We start from the raw sequence: 18,926 nt of genomic DNA on the forward strand, positions 1-18,926 counted from the left end.
GAAGGCTGAAACCTTAGTGAATGAATCTCAAACAGTTGAAGCCCTAGTTTCTATCTTACATTCCTAAGAAGATTTGAAAGTAGAATGAAAGCCCTCTAGCCTAGAAGATCAAACATGTCTACAAACAAGGATTGAAATGTGGCAAGGACTGAAGTTTGACATTTGAAAATGAGGTATGTATTGTCATTTCTGTTAACTTTTATTTAACTCTGTCAAGATCAAGTACATGTCTAGCATGGAAGGAATGGATCTCTTTATCTTAAAGTTTGCAAGACTCATCAATATTGTATCAAACCTTTAGAAGATCAGGTATGATGAAGTCCTCTCATCCTTCTAAACTGTTGACAGTCCTAAAGGAAATATTGTTAATATGTGACATAAAAGTTGCCTTGATATGACAAAAGGAAATGACAACTCTACGATGATGAATATCTGAGAGCTAATCTGAAGATTTGATGCCTCTTTTAACTCTTGTGTGCGAGATATGTACATCTCTTGTTTGGAATATTTGATCTCTTATCATCATAAGAAGGAGCTCTGTCAGGTAGAATGAAATATGGGTCTAGAGTCTTGTGAGCTAATGATATTCTAGTATGCCTCAATCAGAAGACTGTATATGTGTCCTACCTCACAAAATTATATGCATTATAAATTGGACAGTTGTAAAGTTGAATTTTAGTATGACCTGGGTTCATTTCAATAAGCTTGCGTATAAAGTACTAGGTCTAAATGTTGAAGCTATAGACTTCTGACAATTGCTTATTGCCAATCAAGATCGAAGGCCGAAGTACAGAATTGGATGAATAGTTTTCATGGAATTATTGTTTATGTAACAAGAAGAAATGACAATCGCTTCAACTCAAGTTGTGAGAGAAGTATCAACATGTGCAAACAAGATATCTCATAAACCTTGTTTTGATATCTAATTTTGATGAATGATCAATCTTGAAAGAAGGAAATATCTGACATAACACATTTTGATGAAGGAACCCTGATTACAATGAGAAAGAGGCTGAGTCCCTCTTCAAGATCAATGTCATATACAGATATGGTATTGTCCCATCATAGTAGATAAGGATATTGATGAACCTATTATCGCCCATGGTTGTGGGGGAGCAGGCCCCCCTGTCAAATCCGCTCCCGGGGCGCGCTCTCAAATTTGCTCCCTGTGGGAGCGAACTTCAGGAGCGCGCTCCCTAAAAAAATTCACTCCCTGCCTTTTAAGGAGTGATAGAGAGAGCTATTGCAATCTTTTTTTAGTGGGGTAGCCTAATGTTCAAGCCTATGTCCCTAGTGTTGATATGCAATTCATGGTAATGTTAAATTCTTGAAGTAAAAGGATGAAAACGAAAGATAAAGGTGAAAGATAATGTCACTTTTGCTTAAATTTTTAACATTACCATGAAATGACTCGGGATGTTTGCGAGTGGTTTCGACTTCATTGGATTTCATATGGAGAAAGTAGAATTTTAGATCTCACTCAAAATCCAGCAGACTTGTCATATTTTCAGGATTTCAAGATTGTGGGAGATTGCAATGTTTCCATTGGCTTTTGTCATGTACTAGGGTATGGAACTTGTATTTAATCAAGAGAATTAAGCCCTCTTTGCAGGGCAGACTCCCAATGATTAAAAGCACCAAGGTCGTTTGACTATGCAAGAGGAGACTCCCAATAAATCACGAGACAAGAAATTAGAAATTTCTCATAGCATGAGGGTCAAGCAGTAGATAATAGATTTACTTGTTTTCTCTAGTTTCTAGTACTTTTTATAACTATTTACTCTTTCATTGTTAATATGGTATTTTTTGTAAACAATATATGACAATGTATAAAGAATTTTTCGGAAGAAGTCACATTGAAGATTTGGGTCGACGCGTTTCAAACCAACAAGTGTGGTTCATCTTCAGGACACGATGAAGAAACAGATCTAGGAAGAGGGTTAAATAGGGAGACAGGTCAACTTAACAGCTAGAAGAAAATAGCTATGTTTGACTCAGGGAGGGAAAGGGGACAGGTTTAATAATATTTAAACATTCACATTAATCACCTTGTTAACGACTATATCTGATTAGGTTTAATAATATTCAATTCTTTTTACTTTATCAATATATATAAATAGCTAAAGATTAAAACTGATAATGAAGATTAAATATAATATATATATAAAATAATAATAATGATTATTGATAAAACTAATACTCATACTAATAAATAATATTAATATTAAATTATATATATATATATATATATATATATATATATAATATCAATCTATATATATAAATCACTATATATTAAAAACTAATAATAAAGTAATCACAATGTTACTAAACATTCACATTAATATTAGAATCACTACTATTTATATATTATATTTAACAACTTAATGGCTATATTTGATTAGGGTTTTTATAATATTCAATTCTTTTTATTATATTTTATATATAATATATATATTAAAGATTAAAAACAATATTGAATCTATAATATTTACACAAAAATATTAATAATGCTAATACTAATTCTATCATAATATTAATACATATATATATATATATATATATATATATATATATATATATATATAAATAACTACAAATCAAAAACCAATAATGGATTAATTATAATATTACTAGTATTGATAAAAAAACAAAAAACAAAAAAAAGGGAACAAAAGGACAGAGAGAATTAAGAAGAGAGGGCGGGAATCCAACAGCTACTAATTTTCCAGCCATCATCCCTATTAATATTATTGGAAGACCTCTCAATTTCAAAGGCTTCCCTAAACTTACGATGATGGAAATGAGGAATCAATGTGACTTCTTCCGAAAAATTCTTTATACATTATGATATGGATCACAAAAGCTTGAATTCGAATATATGACAATTTAAATTTGAAGTTTGAAGTTGGCATTTATAACTCATTGGTAATGAATTATGAATATGATGCTTCGTGAAAGTTGAAAGTTGAAACATTTCATTTCATGTTAGATATTCTTTGTTATAGTTTGGTTACTTCATAATGGTAATGATTACAAGTACAATTTTAGTGATAAATGATGACAAATGTTATATATTGAATTTTGAAAGCTTGAAACTTTAAGATTGATGAATCATGAGACTCAATATGTTGTATGTTACTAACTCGTGGACGTGGATGATGAAGATTATAACTTCTAGATAGTTAATGTTATATGGTTCAATCCATGTTTTTATGTTTTTTATATCTAATTCAACATTCTACATGCTTTTGTTGACATATATGCATTGAAATATATAAAAATATATATTATACAAAAATTCGCTCCCAAACCGAGAGCTTTTGAAAATGTCGCTCCCCGCTCCCACTCCCAAGTAACCTTGTTATCATCAAAGATTCTTAGCTTAATGGCATATGTGTTGCTATGGAAGACCTTACATTTACTGATGATTTGGGTACTTGAATTTATTCCTTGCACATTGAAATGAAGACCTAATTTATGTTGCTACAATGACAAAGTAGAGTTGCTTGGAACAAGGAAAACCTGTGGACAAAACAATGATGAGTTTCACAACTAATGTAAAGCGCGTGACAAATCTAGGGTTTTGACATTTATTGAAAATCAATGATTTGAAAGCAACAAGGCTTGATAAGTAAAACCCTACAATTTATGGAAAAAACCCTAGGATTGATTGCTTCCGCTAAAAGACGAAACCCTAGCTCCTGCAAGGAAGGAATGACATCATATTATCATAATGATGATGTGGACAAGGTTGATTTGCAAGTTGGATGCAAGAAGGCTAAGATCAAGAGGGAGCCGACATGTTCTCAAAAGATAAGTATTTTATATCTCCCTTTCCTGATTATTACCATTATTGTTATTTCTACTATCAGTCTCTTGTGTTTGTATATCTTGCTTGGTCGTATTTGTTCTTCCTTGGCCTCCTAGTGAGGATTGCAGGGACATAATGAAGGTTGCCAAGGCTGTGGCAATAGATGAAAAGATTGGAAGAACAAAGTAAAGCTTGTGACAAGAAGACTCGTGTTGAGAGATATTGCATTGGATAAGCTTTGGACTCAGAGGGAGCAGACAAATTAGCTAGATTGAAGCTTGTTTTGATCTATGTCGAAAAGAAGTCAGTTGTGACTTCTAAGATGAATATTGTTGGAAGGATTACCTCAGCAACAGGGAGAAGGCTATGAAGTTAGGCATCTCACGCATGGTACTCTCAAATTGATGGCTATTTAGAGCGATGTTGATCCATTACTAAAGATGAGCCCATGATTTTGATGATCTATTTTTGACTGGGGCTGAGGATCTCTTTGCCCAATGTAAGAGGGAGCTGACTTTTGAATTTGAAATGAAGGATCTGAGCCTAATGCTTGATGAAGTCTTTGTTAAGATCCTTCAGAAAATTTGGCATGATGGACTGCAAGTCCTTAAACACTCCCATGATGACAAATTTGAAGAAGTTGCGAGACTCTGATTCTGATCCTATTGATTGGCTCGTTGAACTATTTGTTGCATGGACTTGCATATTCTTATTGGGTTGGGTGCACTGAAGATAAGAAGAGCACTTGTGAATGTTGTTTTAGCCTGGATATCATGGATAAGTATGATGCAGACCTCTGTTGCACTTGACACGGATGAAGATGAGTATATAGCTAATTGTTCAACCTGTTGTGAAGCAATTTGGCTTCGAAATTTGTTTGTTGGTTTGTTTGATCAGGTGTTGGAATGGACCGTGATATATTGTGGCAATCAAAGTTGTGTGAAGCTTTCCAAGAATCTGTTTTTCATGACAAGTCGAAGCACATTGAGATCAAGTGTCACTATATCCGGAATGTTGTTCAAAGTAGAGTTGTAAGGCTCGAATACATTTTTATTGATGAGCAGGTTGTTGATGTTTTGACAGCAACTATTCCAGACAACGTTTGCTTGCTTCTGTGAAAAGCTTAGAGTGGCTGAGAATTCCTCTTGGAGAGAAAAAGCATTGACTGTATGGCATCAAGAATCTTCCTTGGGCTTGGCTGAGAAACTATGGTTTATGGTTGGGAAGATTGTTATGATCATTCCTTTAGGTCATTAAGCTTGACCAAGAAACCTTACGGTTGGGGAGGTTGGTTTTGAGGCTTGGAATGCTCCCTTAGGTCATTGAGTTTGACCAAGAGACCAACAAGCTTTGTCCGAGACATTGATTTTGAATATTATCCCTTGAGTCATTGTATTTGACTAAGAGACCATGTGGTTAGGGAGATTGGCTCTTTTAACATCGAGATCAAGATTCCTCCCTTAGGTTGTGAACCTAGAGATTTTATAGTCGGGGAGTTTGATGTCGAGATAGGAATTCCTCCCTTAGGTCATGGACCGAGAGACCTTGTCTATGTTCAAGGAGATGGACCCTGTCTACTCTCTTAGGTCATTGGGTTTGACCAAGAGACCATTGGTATGGTCAGCGAGTTTGATCCCAATTACTCCTTTGAGTCATGTTGTTTAACTGAGAGACCTATGGGATGGTCGGAAAAAATGACTTTGATTACTCTCTTGGGTCATTGTGCTTGACTAAGAAACCATTTCATATGGTTGGAGAGTTTGACCTCGTGAACGATATTGTTTGATCCCATGGTCAGTTGGCAGTGAACTTGTTGCCATTGATTTTGGCTTGTGGGATGAGCTTGATGCTATGTATCTTTCCTTATGATGAAATTTGTACATCTGTTGAGAGAGAGAATGAAAAGTTCCTCCAGTTGCTAAGAGGGAATGTTGAAAAATGGTAGCTGCGATCAGTGTTTTCATTGTCAAAGTCAATGGAAAATTTACTTATCTTCCAGTTGTCCAAATCGGCCTACATTTGACAGGTTGGCCCCACCATTTGACGGGGTTTGACCCAAGGTCATGTTGAGAAATGTGTAACTAGGTTCAGTCTTCATAAATATGAAATGTACTTTTGATTCCTGTATTTTGTAAAATGAAAGAAATTTTATTATTGTTAATTTTGGAGCATGGGTTTCATGCTCATGGTCTTTTATTTTAGAGGTCAAGCACTAATTGGGTGCTTCTAGGGTTTGTCCTAGTTCAAGAAGTCAAAAGAGTCATTGTCATAAGTTGAAGACCCCATCAAACACATTGTAACTTGTAAAGAAAATTATTTTTGTAATTAAAGGTGACGAAATACCCCTCAAGACCAATTCGGCCTGGCAGCTGAGAAGTCGGCATATTTTGAGGAGCCACGTCCACCTTAAGAAGCCTATATAAAGGAGGAAACTCGGCCTCCTTGAGATTCATTCACTTCACATCTCATTCAAGCGAAGGAGGAGCAGAAAAAGACTAACAAAGAAGGAAAAGGACGAAGGAAGAAGTTTCTAAACTAATTCTATCTCACACGTGCGAAGAAGGAAGGCTAGGGTTTGCTGCTTCAAGGTCGAAATTCTCTATTTGCTGAAAGAGGATCAAAGTTGCTGGAAGAAGGGCCTACTAGGTCACCTTCTAGCCCTAGACAAGGAAGCAAATCAAGCAAAGTTGTTGGGAGGCCTTGAAAGGCTAAATTGTGCTCACACGTGTGGATGCAGTAGTTGTTGGGGACCGAAAATTTCAAACCTACAGTAGAGGCCGAAATTCTGAAGTTGGGGGTCAAAGTTGTGTTGCTGGAAGAAATTTGACTGGGTTTGAATTGGACAAAGGAATCACATCATCAGAAGAGGTCGGACTTGGTCTTGGAAGGGTATTGGTCTTGGTCTAGAGGTCTTGGAATTCGTCAATTGAAGAATCTATAAGAAGAGAAGAGATTTACGAGTTTTCCTCTCAAGTGGAGAGGTTTTGGCCTTGGCTTGCAACCTATATCCTATGTACTTGTGTACTATTGTTCTTCTTGTTCTTGGTAGTTGTTTGATGATAAACGAACATAATAATAAGAGAAGAAGTTAATAAGTAAGAAAAAGTAAAAAGATATCACAAGCAGTTATCATAGAAAGAGAAATCATCCTAACTATTGCCCTCTAGATTTCTCAACATGGTATCAGAGCTAAGGTTGGCTAAGGGCATAATAAAGATCTCTACTATACTGAAGAAGTTCCTAAAGAAGTGTGCAAAGGTGGCAATTCAACCCAAGAAGGGCATCAAAGAAGTATGGGATCTCCTATTTTCTTCTAAGAAGGAAGTGACCAAGACATCTACAAAGGATGAAGGACTATTCTCAGCACTCACTAGCACATTTCAAGATGAGAATATTTGGGTGATCGATAGTGGAGCATCAAGACATATGACTAGTCAACACAAGCAATTAAAGACATTATCAAAAGGAAAGTCCTCTTACTCCATAGAGCTTGGTGATAATAAAAGCTACCTTGTGAGAGGAATTGGATCAACTTCACTTGAGATGGAGAATGGAGGAAACATTCATCTCAATAATATCTTATTTGTTCCAGGTTTGCACAAGAATTTACTTTCCATTTCATGTCTAGAAGACAAAGGTGATAGAGTTTCTTTCATTGATGGAAAGGTTGTAGTATGGGGTAAAAACTCAAGCATAGAAGATGCAAGAATAATTGGGATCCGTGAAGGAAGACTTTACAGATTGTTAACTCCCCTCGCTCAAGCTTTGGTTCACATTGAAGTTAGCCCATGTGAACTTTGGCATAAAAGATTTGGTCATCTTCACTAAAAAATATTACCAACCCTAAATTCGATAGTGAATGGCATCCCCGAACTAAAAGAAGATCATGCAGGAGTATGCAAGGGATGTGCATTGGGTAAGAACACCAAAAGACCATTTGGAAGCAATGCTTCAAGGTCAAAAGAAATCTTGGATCTTATTCATTCTGATGTTTGTGGTCCTATGACTCCAAAGTCACTTAGAGGTCATCTATATTATGTCACATTCATAGATGACCATTCAAGGAAAACTTGGGTTTACTTAATGAAATCCAAGGATAAAGTATTTATCAAATTTCAAGAATTCAAAGTTGAAGTAGAGAACCTTACAAAAAGGAGAATCAAGATATTAAGGCATGATGATGGAGGAGAATACACATCCAAGGAAATTATAGCCTTCTGTAAGGATTCTGGGATTAAGAGGGAGTTGATAGTCTCATATAATCCCGAGCAAAATGGAGTTGCAGAACAAAAGAATCGGTCCATTGAAGAAAGTGTAAAAGCTAGGCTACATGATCAAGATTTGTCAAAATTTTTGTGGGGTGAAGCTACGAAGACAACTGTATAAATACAAAATCGAAGTCCCTGAATGTCACTAGATAACATAACTCTTGAAGAAGCATTCACTGGGAAGAAACCAAGTGTGGATCATCTCCAAATTTTTCATTGTCCTGTATATATTCATATACCAACAGACAAGAGAAAGAAGTTGGATCCATCAGGCATGAAGGGAACATTTGTTGGCTATAGTAATTCTTTTAAGGCTTATAGGATCTACATAAAAGAAAGACATCGAATAAAAGTCAGTCAAGATGTGATATTTGTCGAAAGTGTTGCATTCAAGAAATCAAAGGATCTCCCTATGGACTCTGATGATGAAGAACTTCCAGTGTTTGAAGAGGAAGTTACTAGGAAGGAAGAAGAATCAAATCATGAAAATGAAGGTCCCAATGAACCCATACAAACTGTGGTAATCCCCGAGACTAGAAAGAGACCTAACTGGTTGAAATCTACTCTATTAGATGCAGAGGGTCATGGAGTAGCTAAAGGCACATTTAGAGAAAGCAAGAAGCCCAAAATATATTCAAGATATGCAACATATATGACAAAGTTAATAGAAGCAGAGCCATCCACTTTTGAAGAAGTTGTCAATCATCAAGAATGGAAAGATGCCATGAATGAAGAATATCAATCGATAATGAAGAATGGGGTATGGGAGATCATACCTAGGCCTGAAGACAAGTCTGTGGTAACTTCCAAGTGGCTTTACAAGATTAAACATGCGGCAGATGGAAGTATTGACAAGTATAAGGCAAGATTTGTGCCTAGTGGTTTATCTCAACAAGAAGGCATCGATAATGAATAGACATTTGCTCCAACAGCAAGGTATACAACTACACGCTCACTGGTCTCTTTGGCAGCGTCGATGGGATGGAATATACATCAAATGGATGTCAAGACTGCATTCCTGAATGGCACAATTAATGAAGAAGCCTATATAGAGAAACCCTTGGAATTTGAAGTCAAAGATAGAGAGGCTTATGTTTGCACGCTAAAGAAGGAATTATATGGTCTTAAGCAAGCATCAAGGGCATGGTATGCTAGGATGGATGCATGCCTACAAATATTGGGCTTCATAAAGAGTTATGTTGATCCAAATCTCTACATCAAGGTTGTAAAGGGTGAGCTTGTGATTATTCTTCTGTATGTGGATGATCTTCTCTTGACAGGTGTGGAAGGTCGAATCCAAGAATGCAAGAAGTAGCTAGCAACATAATTCGATATGAAGGATCTTGGGTTCATGCACTACTATTTGGGATGAGAAGTCTGGCAGGGACCTGATGAGATCTATCTAGGTCAAGGGAAGTATGTGATCGAGATGTTGAAGAGGTTTGACATGATGGATTGCAAACCAATGACAACCCTGATGATCACAAACTTGAAAAAACTATGGAGTTCCACATATAGCCCAGTGGATCCGACCAAGTATAAACAATTGATTGGCTCACTGATGTACTTGGTGAATACTCGACCAGACATATGTTTTGCAGTAAATGTTCTCAGTCAATTCCAAGTTGAGCCGAAACATGATCATTGGATAGCAGCTAAGCACATTTTGAGATATCTGCAAGGTACAATCCGCTATTGCCTAAAATGTGAAAGGAGGAATGATGTCCACTTGATTGGACATATAGATTCTAACTGGAGAGGCAATGAGCAGGATGGAAGGAGCACTACAGGAGGATGTTTTAGTTTGGGATCCTCCATGATCTCATGGATGAGCAAAAAGCAAGAATCAGTTGCTTTAAGTAGTGCTGAGGCTGAATATATTGCAACCTGTGAAGTAAGTAGAGAAGCGGTCTGGTTGAGGAAGTTGTTGTCCAACTTGTTTGAAGGACCAATGGACCCTACAGTGATACATTGTGATAACACCAGTTATATAAGATTGTCTAAAGACCCAGTGTTTCATGGAAAGACAAAGCATATAAACAACAAGTATCACTACATTCGGAAGCTAGTACAAGATGGTGTGTTGCAGCTACAGTATATCTCCACCGATGAGCAAGTAGCTGACATATTGACAAATCTATTCCTAATAAGAAGCTTGTATATTTGAGAGACAAGCTTGGTCAGGTTGTTACTCAAGGCCTTGTTATGTGACAATGTTGGTTGTTATGATGCTAAACAAATGGGTTACCAATCCGACTCTTCTTATGAGATCTCTTCAGATTAAGAATGTCCATGTACCATTTATGAATACCTCCCTAGTTAAGAGGGAGCATTGAAAAATGTGTAACTAGGTTTGGTCTTCATAAATATGAAATGTACTTTTGATTCTTGTATTTTGTAAAATGAAAGAAAAAATATTATTGATATTTTTAGAGCATGGGTTTCATGCTCAAGGTCTTTTATTTTATAGGTCAAGCACCCCTTGAGTGCTTCTAGGGTTTGTCCTAGGTCAAGAAGTCAAAAGACTCATTGTCATAAGTTGAAGACCCCATCGAACACATTGCAACTTGTAAAGAAAAAACAAAAAATTAATTAAAAGTGTTAAAATACCTTTCAAGACCAAGTCGGCCTATTTTGAGGAGCCACGTCCACCTCAAGAAAGCCTATATAAAGGAGGGAACTCGACCTCCTTGAGATTCATTCACTTCACATCTCATTCAAGCAAAGGAGCAGTAAAAGGCTAGCGAAGAAGGAAGAGGACGAAGGAAGAAGTTTCTAGGCTAATTCTATCTCATACGTGCGAAGAAGGAAGGCTAGGGTTTGCTGCTTCAAGGTCGAAATTCGCTATTTGCTGAAAGAGGATCAAAGTCGCTGGAAGAAGGGCTTACTAGGTCACCTTCTAAAACCCAACCCCCCCAGCAAGGAAGCAAAAAAATGTGAAGTTGTTGGGAGTCCTTGGAAGGCTAAATTGCACTCACACGTGTGGATGCAGCAACAGTCACTAAGGGCCGAAAATTTCAGACCTGCAGTAAAGGCCGAAATTCTGAAGCTGGGGGTCGAAGATGCGCTGCTGGAAGAGATTTGACTGGGTTTGACTTGGACAAAGGAAGCACATCATCAAGAGAGGTCAGACTTGGTCTTGGAAGGGTATTTGGTCTTGGTCTAGAGGTCTTGGAATTCGTCGATTGAAGAATCTATAAGAAGAGACAAGATTTACAGGTTTTCCTCTCAAGTTGATAGGTTTGTCCCTGGCTTACAGCCTATATCTTGTGTACTATTGTTCTTCTTGTTCTTGGTAGTTGTTTGATGATAAACAAACATAATAATAAGGGAAGAAGTTAATAAGTAAGAAAAAGTAAAAATAAATCACAAGCAATTATTATAGAAAGAGAAATCATCCTAACCATTGCCCTATAGATTTCTCAACAGGTCAAAACCCACCTCTTGACACACATATAAATTGGTAATCTTTGGACTTCATTTGGAATCACTTCAACTCATCCATTCAACCTACAACAAGAAGTTTTGTTCACATGTGTGAAGGTGGCAGAAGACAAGTTTTCCAATGAAGCTTGACCTCTCTTATCTCCGCTTTGACCAGCGTTGACTTGGATATTCTTGTTATTGTTTGACCGAATCTTTGACTGGACTTAGAGGCCAAATATACTTTGAATCTTGGACTATTCATTGACTGAATTTTTATGTCTCTGTTCTGGGCGCTGACCGATCTTTGACTGCAACAAGAGTCTAAGGTTTGACTGAAGTTTGACTATTGAGTCGCAGGCCGAATTTCGGTGACCAGCTGACTGTAGGCCGAAATTCGGCTCTTTGACAAGACATTGACTTGTGAGCAGTCTGCTTACTTTCCCTCTCCTTTGACTCTGTTTGACATGGAAATTAATGCTGTCAATGGTTGACCTTTGACTGGAATATTCTGATGTACATTTTGATGAATTGAACTCTCTCTCATAAGGAAAGATTACCAGGTTTTCCCCCTTGTGGGGTTTTGTCCCAAGAAATTTTGGTGTCTCTTGTTTCATTGTTTTTACTGTGATCTCTATTGCTCTATTGAAGTTAATGGTTGAAATTTTCAAGTATAACTACTTAATGATTGGAAAGAAATCAAATTGTATCACTGGAAGTAGTTATCAGTTTGATAATTGTTCTAGTCTTGTTTGCAACTAGAAAATCAACAGAAATGACAAATATGCAAAGGTCAAAACATGCAGCAAGAATGAGTTGAGGAAAAATTTATGCTTCAGCTACAAGGGGCCTTGGGAGCCTAAACACTCATGCTTGGGAGCAATGATAGAATATATTCCTTCTGATCATTCTGATGAGGATTCTTCTTCTATAGTTGAGTCCAATAATTCTCACGAGGATACCTTTGAAGAGCATGAACAATCATGTAAAGATGTCGATAGCAGCTCACTTGTGCATCCATGTATGATGACTGAAATTGATGAGCAGCAGAATGATCTTATGTGTGAAGAAGACCAAGGAGAAGACATTCAGGGAGACTTGCAAGATGAGCTACTAGTGATCCAACATTAAAAGCACATAGAGGAGTGTGAGTTAGATGAGGAGGATGATATGCACAGTGTGCATGATGAGCCATCTTTAGAGAGCCAGTTGAAGGCTCAAGTTGGAGACGTGGTGGAGGTGGTTGAGCATCCATCTTTGGGTCCACCCATTGATGAGGTGCAAATAGATGTAGTGGCAGCCAGCAGAGTTGCAGTACTTTCAGGCAGTAGCCGCCAGGAGAAAATTGAGCATTTCAAGACCGATCTTATGGCATTGAAGCGAAAGATCCAGACAGTACGAGGCACCATCTCGCAGTAGAACAATAAAATTGAGAAGCATGGAGTGGTGTGTGTCGAGTCAGCGGCCAAGCTGTCTAGCATTGAGGGCCCATTTGGTGTTAACAATTCCGCATATACAGGTTTCTGACAAACAATCTCAATCTTTTCTAACTTTGCACACGACATTAAAATTTAATGCCTCGGCCCTCGACATGGTTTAGTCTTTATAATGATCAAGCTATTAGTCTGTTCTTTGTGTCATACTTGCCTATAAAATATTCAGAGAAACTTGCATATACCAGGGACACCATGAACAAACAATTGTATGCTCAATGCCAATGACCTGATGCATTATTTTCCACTAGCTTATTTTATATCTAGTTCTACTCTAAAATGCAGTTAAATCTTCCCCCATTTGACTTTAAGGACTAGTTTGCAAAACCAGTAAAATATTCAACACAGCATCTGATGGAATTTGAAGTAATCATACCTTTTGGGTGGATTTTGTCAAGGAGATCTCAAAAGCTGTCACAAGTTCTTCAGCGAAACCAATAGTTATACCAATTTCCTAAACACAATTGAACCAAAAAACAAAGTTAAATTAACAATTCATATAAGATACTTTAGGTGAAAACCAGCTAGGCAAAGAAGCTTTAAAATGTTTAACAAGAAGGTGTGTATCTCACATCAACAACAAAAAGTCTTAATAATATAGAAATTTAAATATTGCCTTTGACAAAAAGACACAAGCAAATAATCAAAGTTACCAAATGTAGCAGGTGACATATAACAGAATAACAGAAAATCACTATGAATACCAGAAAAAAAGACAACTATTTTGCCTCTATCAATGGCTTTCAAAAATCTTTACATATTTATTTCACTTCTCTAGATGGTACCAACATAGTTTCCTAGTATGTAGAAGCGAAGGTCCTATATGCAGCTATCCCCTTCTATGCATGGTTTCATAAGGATAACCCGAGTTTCAGGAGAATATTGCTCTGAGACAGATCTGCTCCATTCAGAAGGGATGCTACAAAGTTTTACCCGCTATACACGAAATCATCCCTACGTCAGTTCATTTGAATTTGCAAAATGTCCATATCCACGAAAGAAAGAACTAATAGTGTCTTAAATGAAATGGTCATAAGAAATAACTTACTTCTGCAGTTCGCTGTGGATAAAACTTGATACACTCTACCAGAATTCTGAAAATCCACAGCCCTTGAGAGGGATGAGTACATGATAGTGAGACCAAGAGAGAATGAAGGTGTTGTGCAAAGCAAGTATATGCAGTTGATACTGAAATTCGCATCATCGTATAGGTCATCAAAGGCCTTAAAAACTGTGCAAGATCAATGTAATTCGTGAAATTGACCTCTGCAACAAACAAGATCACTTGTTGAAGAAGTTCTGTATGAGCTTCAACCCGAGAAACAAATACCTGTTTAGCACACATTAGAAAATCAACAAGATCAGAATGTAAACACTTAACCTAATGCATAGTACAAACATGTCTACGCAGTCATATAATACATTCATAGCGAAAAATGTGTTGCACTTTGTAAATATCTGTTTCAACATTACAGAAAAGTGTTATTCAAACAGGTATCATGATTATTTTCCCACAATGCTCATTCCCTTTCCCCAGATTTGTCACCATACCTCCTGCAATGTAAGTTCTTTTATACCTGCAAGAAAGGTAAACCAACAGCACATGCTTTCACCTAAATCACTGGATCTTGCCTCTTAATTAGAAACGTGATAAAACACATTTTCACTGAAGTTTCATAAGGATAAAACTAAACTGCAATTCAAATATTTGTTATATCTTCCTATAATCCTAACAACAGCACAAATGTCTGTCCTACTGATGGTGAATTTGTATTTATCCATTGGATAGTCTCATTATAATATAAGGGGAAATGATATCTTTAACTGACAGAAGTCATGTAATAAAGTAGCGTTCTCACATATGTATTGAAACTGTTGCCAAGCACAGACTTGTGTTGATTGGTGTCACTGCCCAATTCCCCAACCAAGAATAAGCGGAAGATGCATGAACCAATCATTCTCTAGGTCGCGTCATGGGTATGTACTATGTACATTTCTACTAATAATAAGGCCAACAAACTTCATTTTTGTTGCTAAGATGATTGTATCTATGTATGCCAATAGAGCCAATGGATTCAAACCCAAGAAGGGAATTCCAAACAAAACCTTTGTTTGTGTTAATTTACCCTTTTTGCCCTTTGCATTTCAGAATGAATATTGCTTAAAGAAGATTATAGATGATGTAGGCTCCTACATTTATGCTCACATTTATCATATATGCTCAAATTTATGTTATTGACCTAATTACGATGATCCATCTCCCTAAAATTGGGGGCTAAAGTACACTGAATATATTCGAATTACAAAAATATCCCCTTTCAAATGCATAGGTTGTCATTGATGTGGTCATCTTGAGAGCAAACACCCTAGAAAAGCCCCTCCAAAAAAAGATGAGGAAAGCTTCCAAGAAATTCAATCAAAAGATGGGGCAAAGGATGTTGATGGATTCCAAATCAAAAGTTGTTGCAATGGCAACAAAGAAATTTCAAAAGTAGTGGGATCTATTCAACCTTGAAATCAATTTGAAGCCTTGACCTTGGAGGCAAAAGATGCATATAATTATATCCATTCTTCCTCTGTTTTAACTAAAGAAATTCCAAATAAAATGTATATGCAAAACCTTAATCCTTTACCACATGACTCTCCCTTGGTTATTGGTCTCTATGCAAAGCCTTGGTGGTGGATTTCTCTTCCCCTCCTCCTTCCTCCTCCTTCTACATCCCCTCACCCCCTGGGCCCTCTAGCTCACCTTCTCAACGCATTGGACATAACATGCATAACATTTTCATAAAACTTGTGTTTAGCACTCATCAAACCATTTGCACAGTTCATGTTCGTTGGTCGATCCATCGAAGCCTTTGTTGCTTGTGGAGTTGTCGGGTGCCCTCCCGCAACCTTTGGCTCCCACGTCTTCTACTCTTAACCTCCGGCTTCGAATCATGGCAGCGATAAGGCTTCAATTCATGGCATATTTATTAGTCGTCCCCTCCGTCTCGTCGATCTAGTGCTATTGAGTCCCATCGAGCTCTAATTATGGCCTCCAGCTCCAGCTGTCACCAAGTCCCATCAAGTTCACAATCCCATAGAGCAACTGTCATCTGTAGTCTTATTCAAGCCCCAGTTTGTGGTCCCTTCAAGCCCTTGTCCGCATCCATCTTGCATTCTTTGTTAGCAAAAGCCTGCATCACTCAATTGATCATTGTCGCAAGACCAACCATCATCACAACTCAGCCATCATCGTCCCATATCACCCCCGAACTAGCTAGACCCCAACCCTAACACAACTGCAATCACTTCTCTTGGTGGCGAGTCTCTACACGAAACTCTAGTGGTGGATTTGTCTTCTCCTCCTCCTTCCTCTTCCCCTTCTCCCTCCCCTCCCCCCCTCTGCTCACAATTTCCCCCAACCCCCCTCCTCTCCAAATCCCCCTCTTCTCCTAGTCCTTCCATTCCTTCCACACCCTCATCTCAATCTTCTACCCTCCCCTCCAACTCACCTTCTCAACGCACTGGAAGTAACATGCATACCAATCTAGGGTCTAACTTGCAAAGTGATGACAAGACAGGTCCTAAGTTATCTACCCCCATAATTAACGCCCCCTCAACTAATCCTTCTATAATTGCTGCCCAATTTTGCCAGTTTGTTACATTGTTTGAGCAGTTACAAGAAGAAATGAAGTTCTTGTCCTCTAGAAGGATTAGAGAAATTATTTCTTACAAAAATGCTCCAAGGATATCAATTTCAAAACACTCTACAACCACCCAACAATGCCATACATGCAGAGATCCTTGATCTCAAAAATAAACACAAAGAAATCTGAAATCAACAAGTCACTCTTAAATAGGAAACAGAGACATATCAGAACATGGGCACAAGTGGATGAAGGGAAGGACATACCCCTCTTGCAAGGGTTGAGGAAGTGGTCCAGGCCAAGTTGAGGGAAGAGTGCACTAGGAGAGATGGAGAATTAAACTTAAAGATCATGGGATTTCCCTTACCCCTTTCTTCCCCATATCCCCTAAGGTTAGCATCCTATTCCTTCGAGATAACCTCAAGCTCCAAAACATTACCCTCGAGAGGGCTTGGTTCAGCATGGATTCCACTCTGTTCATCTAGTTCAAATTAGTTGTGGATCATCTTTGGCACTAAAGGCCAAGTGTAAACTCTTCTACCTACAAAACAAAATATTCTTAGATGAGTATCTTACTTGATCTCAAGTAGCAAAATTTAAACACTCCAAAGAATTGGTTGCAGCAACACAATAGCCAGGGAAAGGGGCAATCATTCATAACCTTGGGGTTATCATTTGGGATTCCCCTCCCACCTAGGTTTTCAAAATGATGGTCTCGCAGAGAGAGGCAACAATGTTTGGGGATTTCAGTGGGTTGTTAGAATGGTAATGGGTCCTTCAAGTCACCTTTAGGCATGTTACTTAATGCTCTTGGTACATCCAATCTTCTTTTTATCAACAAAACCCACGTCAACCTTGTCTAGCCACTCCCAAACATCGCAAGCTACCACTGCTTTTCGACTTGCCAACAACAAACTAGCGCTTCCTGTGATGTCAAAGGCTCAGGAGGAGTTGCCTACTTAGTTTGAGACTCCTTCTGAGATAGGGTCTCTTTCGTAGATTCAAACGAGTTTGCTAGGTTCATGTGGATTCAACTCCGTGGATTTACCTATCTCCCCATAGACATTTATGTGGTAGTTTGTTATTTCCCTCCATGTCCTCTCAATTTCCTATTCACAATGACTCAAATGGAGATCCTTACACAGACCTATATATCAACATCACTTAGTACACAACTTGAGACGTCATCCTACTAGGTGACTTTAATGCCTATACCTATGCATCCCAGATTCCTCTTCATGGTCGTTCAAAGGACATGTTTTGTATCTAGGAGACAAATCTGAAATGAGTGGGACTCCAATGGACATCGGATGATTTATCGAGGCCACTTACAAGTTATGGCAGCCACCTGTTACAACTAAGCAAATCTCATCAGTTATTGATCCTCAATGGCCTTCCCTATTTTCTCGAGTCTTTCTTTTCACCTACTGACCACATGGTGGAGGAACGACTCGCGGACATTGTCGATTATGTCCTTTCCAACCACTCTCTACTCCCCTTTGTTCGCCACCTTTCGGTGAGCCCCATCACTCTAGCTAACCACATTCTTTTATCTTTCTCCCTTCGAGCAAACCTCACTCCCCAACCCACCCCGAACCACCTTTTTCTTTGATAAGGGTGATCTAGACATCTTTACTTCCCTTATCCAAAAGAGGCCCCCACTCAAACCCACTTTCTCACGCCTCGATTCAATCAATGCCAAGTATACTTGCCTTTCTTCCACCATTTGGGCAATTGTTCTTCAATGTTATCTCCATCACACCACATCCACCTCGCCTCCCATGAAAACTAGATCTTGTCCTGAGAACAAATGGTATGACAATGACTATCCTTCCAAAAATTACTAACCTTTTAAGCTAGCTCACTTGGTCTAAAGTTACTTTATGAGAATAGAGATCTTGGGTTCAAGTCTTTTTTTTTGTTGAGTTACTTTTTCAAAAAGCACATGTAACTTATATGTTTTAAAGTTACTTTATGTAAAACCGTTCACACCCATTATAAAAAATGAGTCACTTATAATTCTAAAGTCACTTTATCTTTTATTTAAGTTACAATTTAGTGGATAGTTCATAAAGTACCATTGTAAAAGTGACTTTCACTTATTTATAAAAGTGGGTCACATAAAGTAATCTTTTTTTCTTAAGTGAGCTAATTAAATTAAGCTTGGAAAGAGGGGGAATTTTTTTTAAACATAGCATTATCATTCACTTCCCAACATTCACGTGGTTCGTCGGCATCTTCAACAACTTTTCTTCAAAAGGCCATAACTTCTTCATCCAAAAGCCGTTTTCAAAGC

The 18,926-nt window shown here is 37.8% G+C and overlaps 1 protein-coding gene across 1 annotated transcript in view; it reads right to left on the reverse strand.

The window, feature by feature from the left end:
* Window positions 1-18,926, reverse strand: part of RST1 (ARM repeat superfamily protein) — a 486,537-nt gene that overhangs the window by 450,288 nt on the left and 17,323 nt on the right. Inside the window, exons 2-3 of the mRNA XM_089458753.1 lie at window positions 14,047-14,328; window positions 13,375-13,452 (exon numbers count right to left, since the gene is read on the reverse strand). Coding sequence (XP_089314879.1) covers window positions 13,375-13,452; window positions 14,047-14,328 — 360 coding nt within the window. The remainder of the gene's footprint in view (window positions 1-13,374; window positions 13,453-14,046; window positions 14,329-18,926) is intronic.

Source organism: Pinus tabuliformis, chromosome 7, assembly GCF_031772625.1.
Source record: "Pinus tabuliformis cultivar Carrire ecotype Pingquan chromosome 7, CPIR1, whole genome shotgun sequence".
NCBI classification, from domain to species: Eukaryota; Viridiplantae; Streptophyta; class Pinopsida; order Pinales; family Pinaceae; genus Pinus; species Pinus tabuliformis.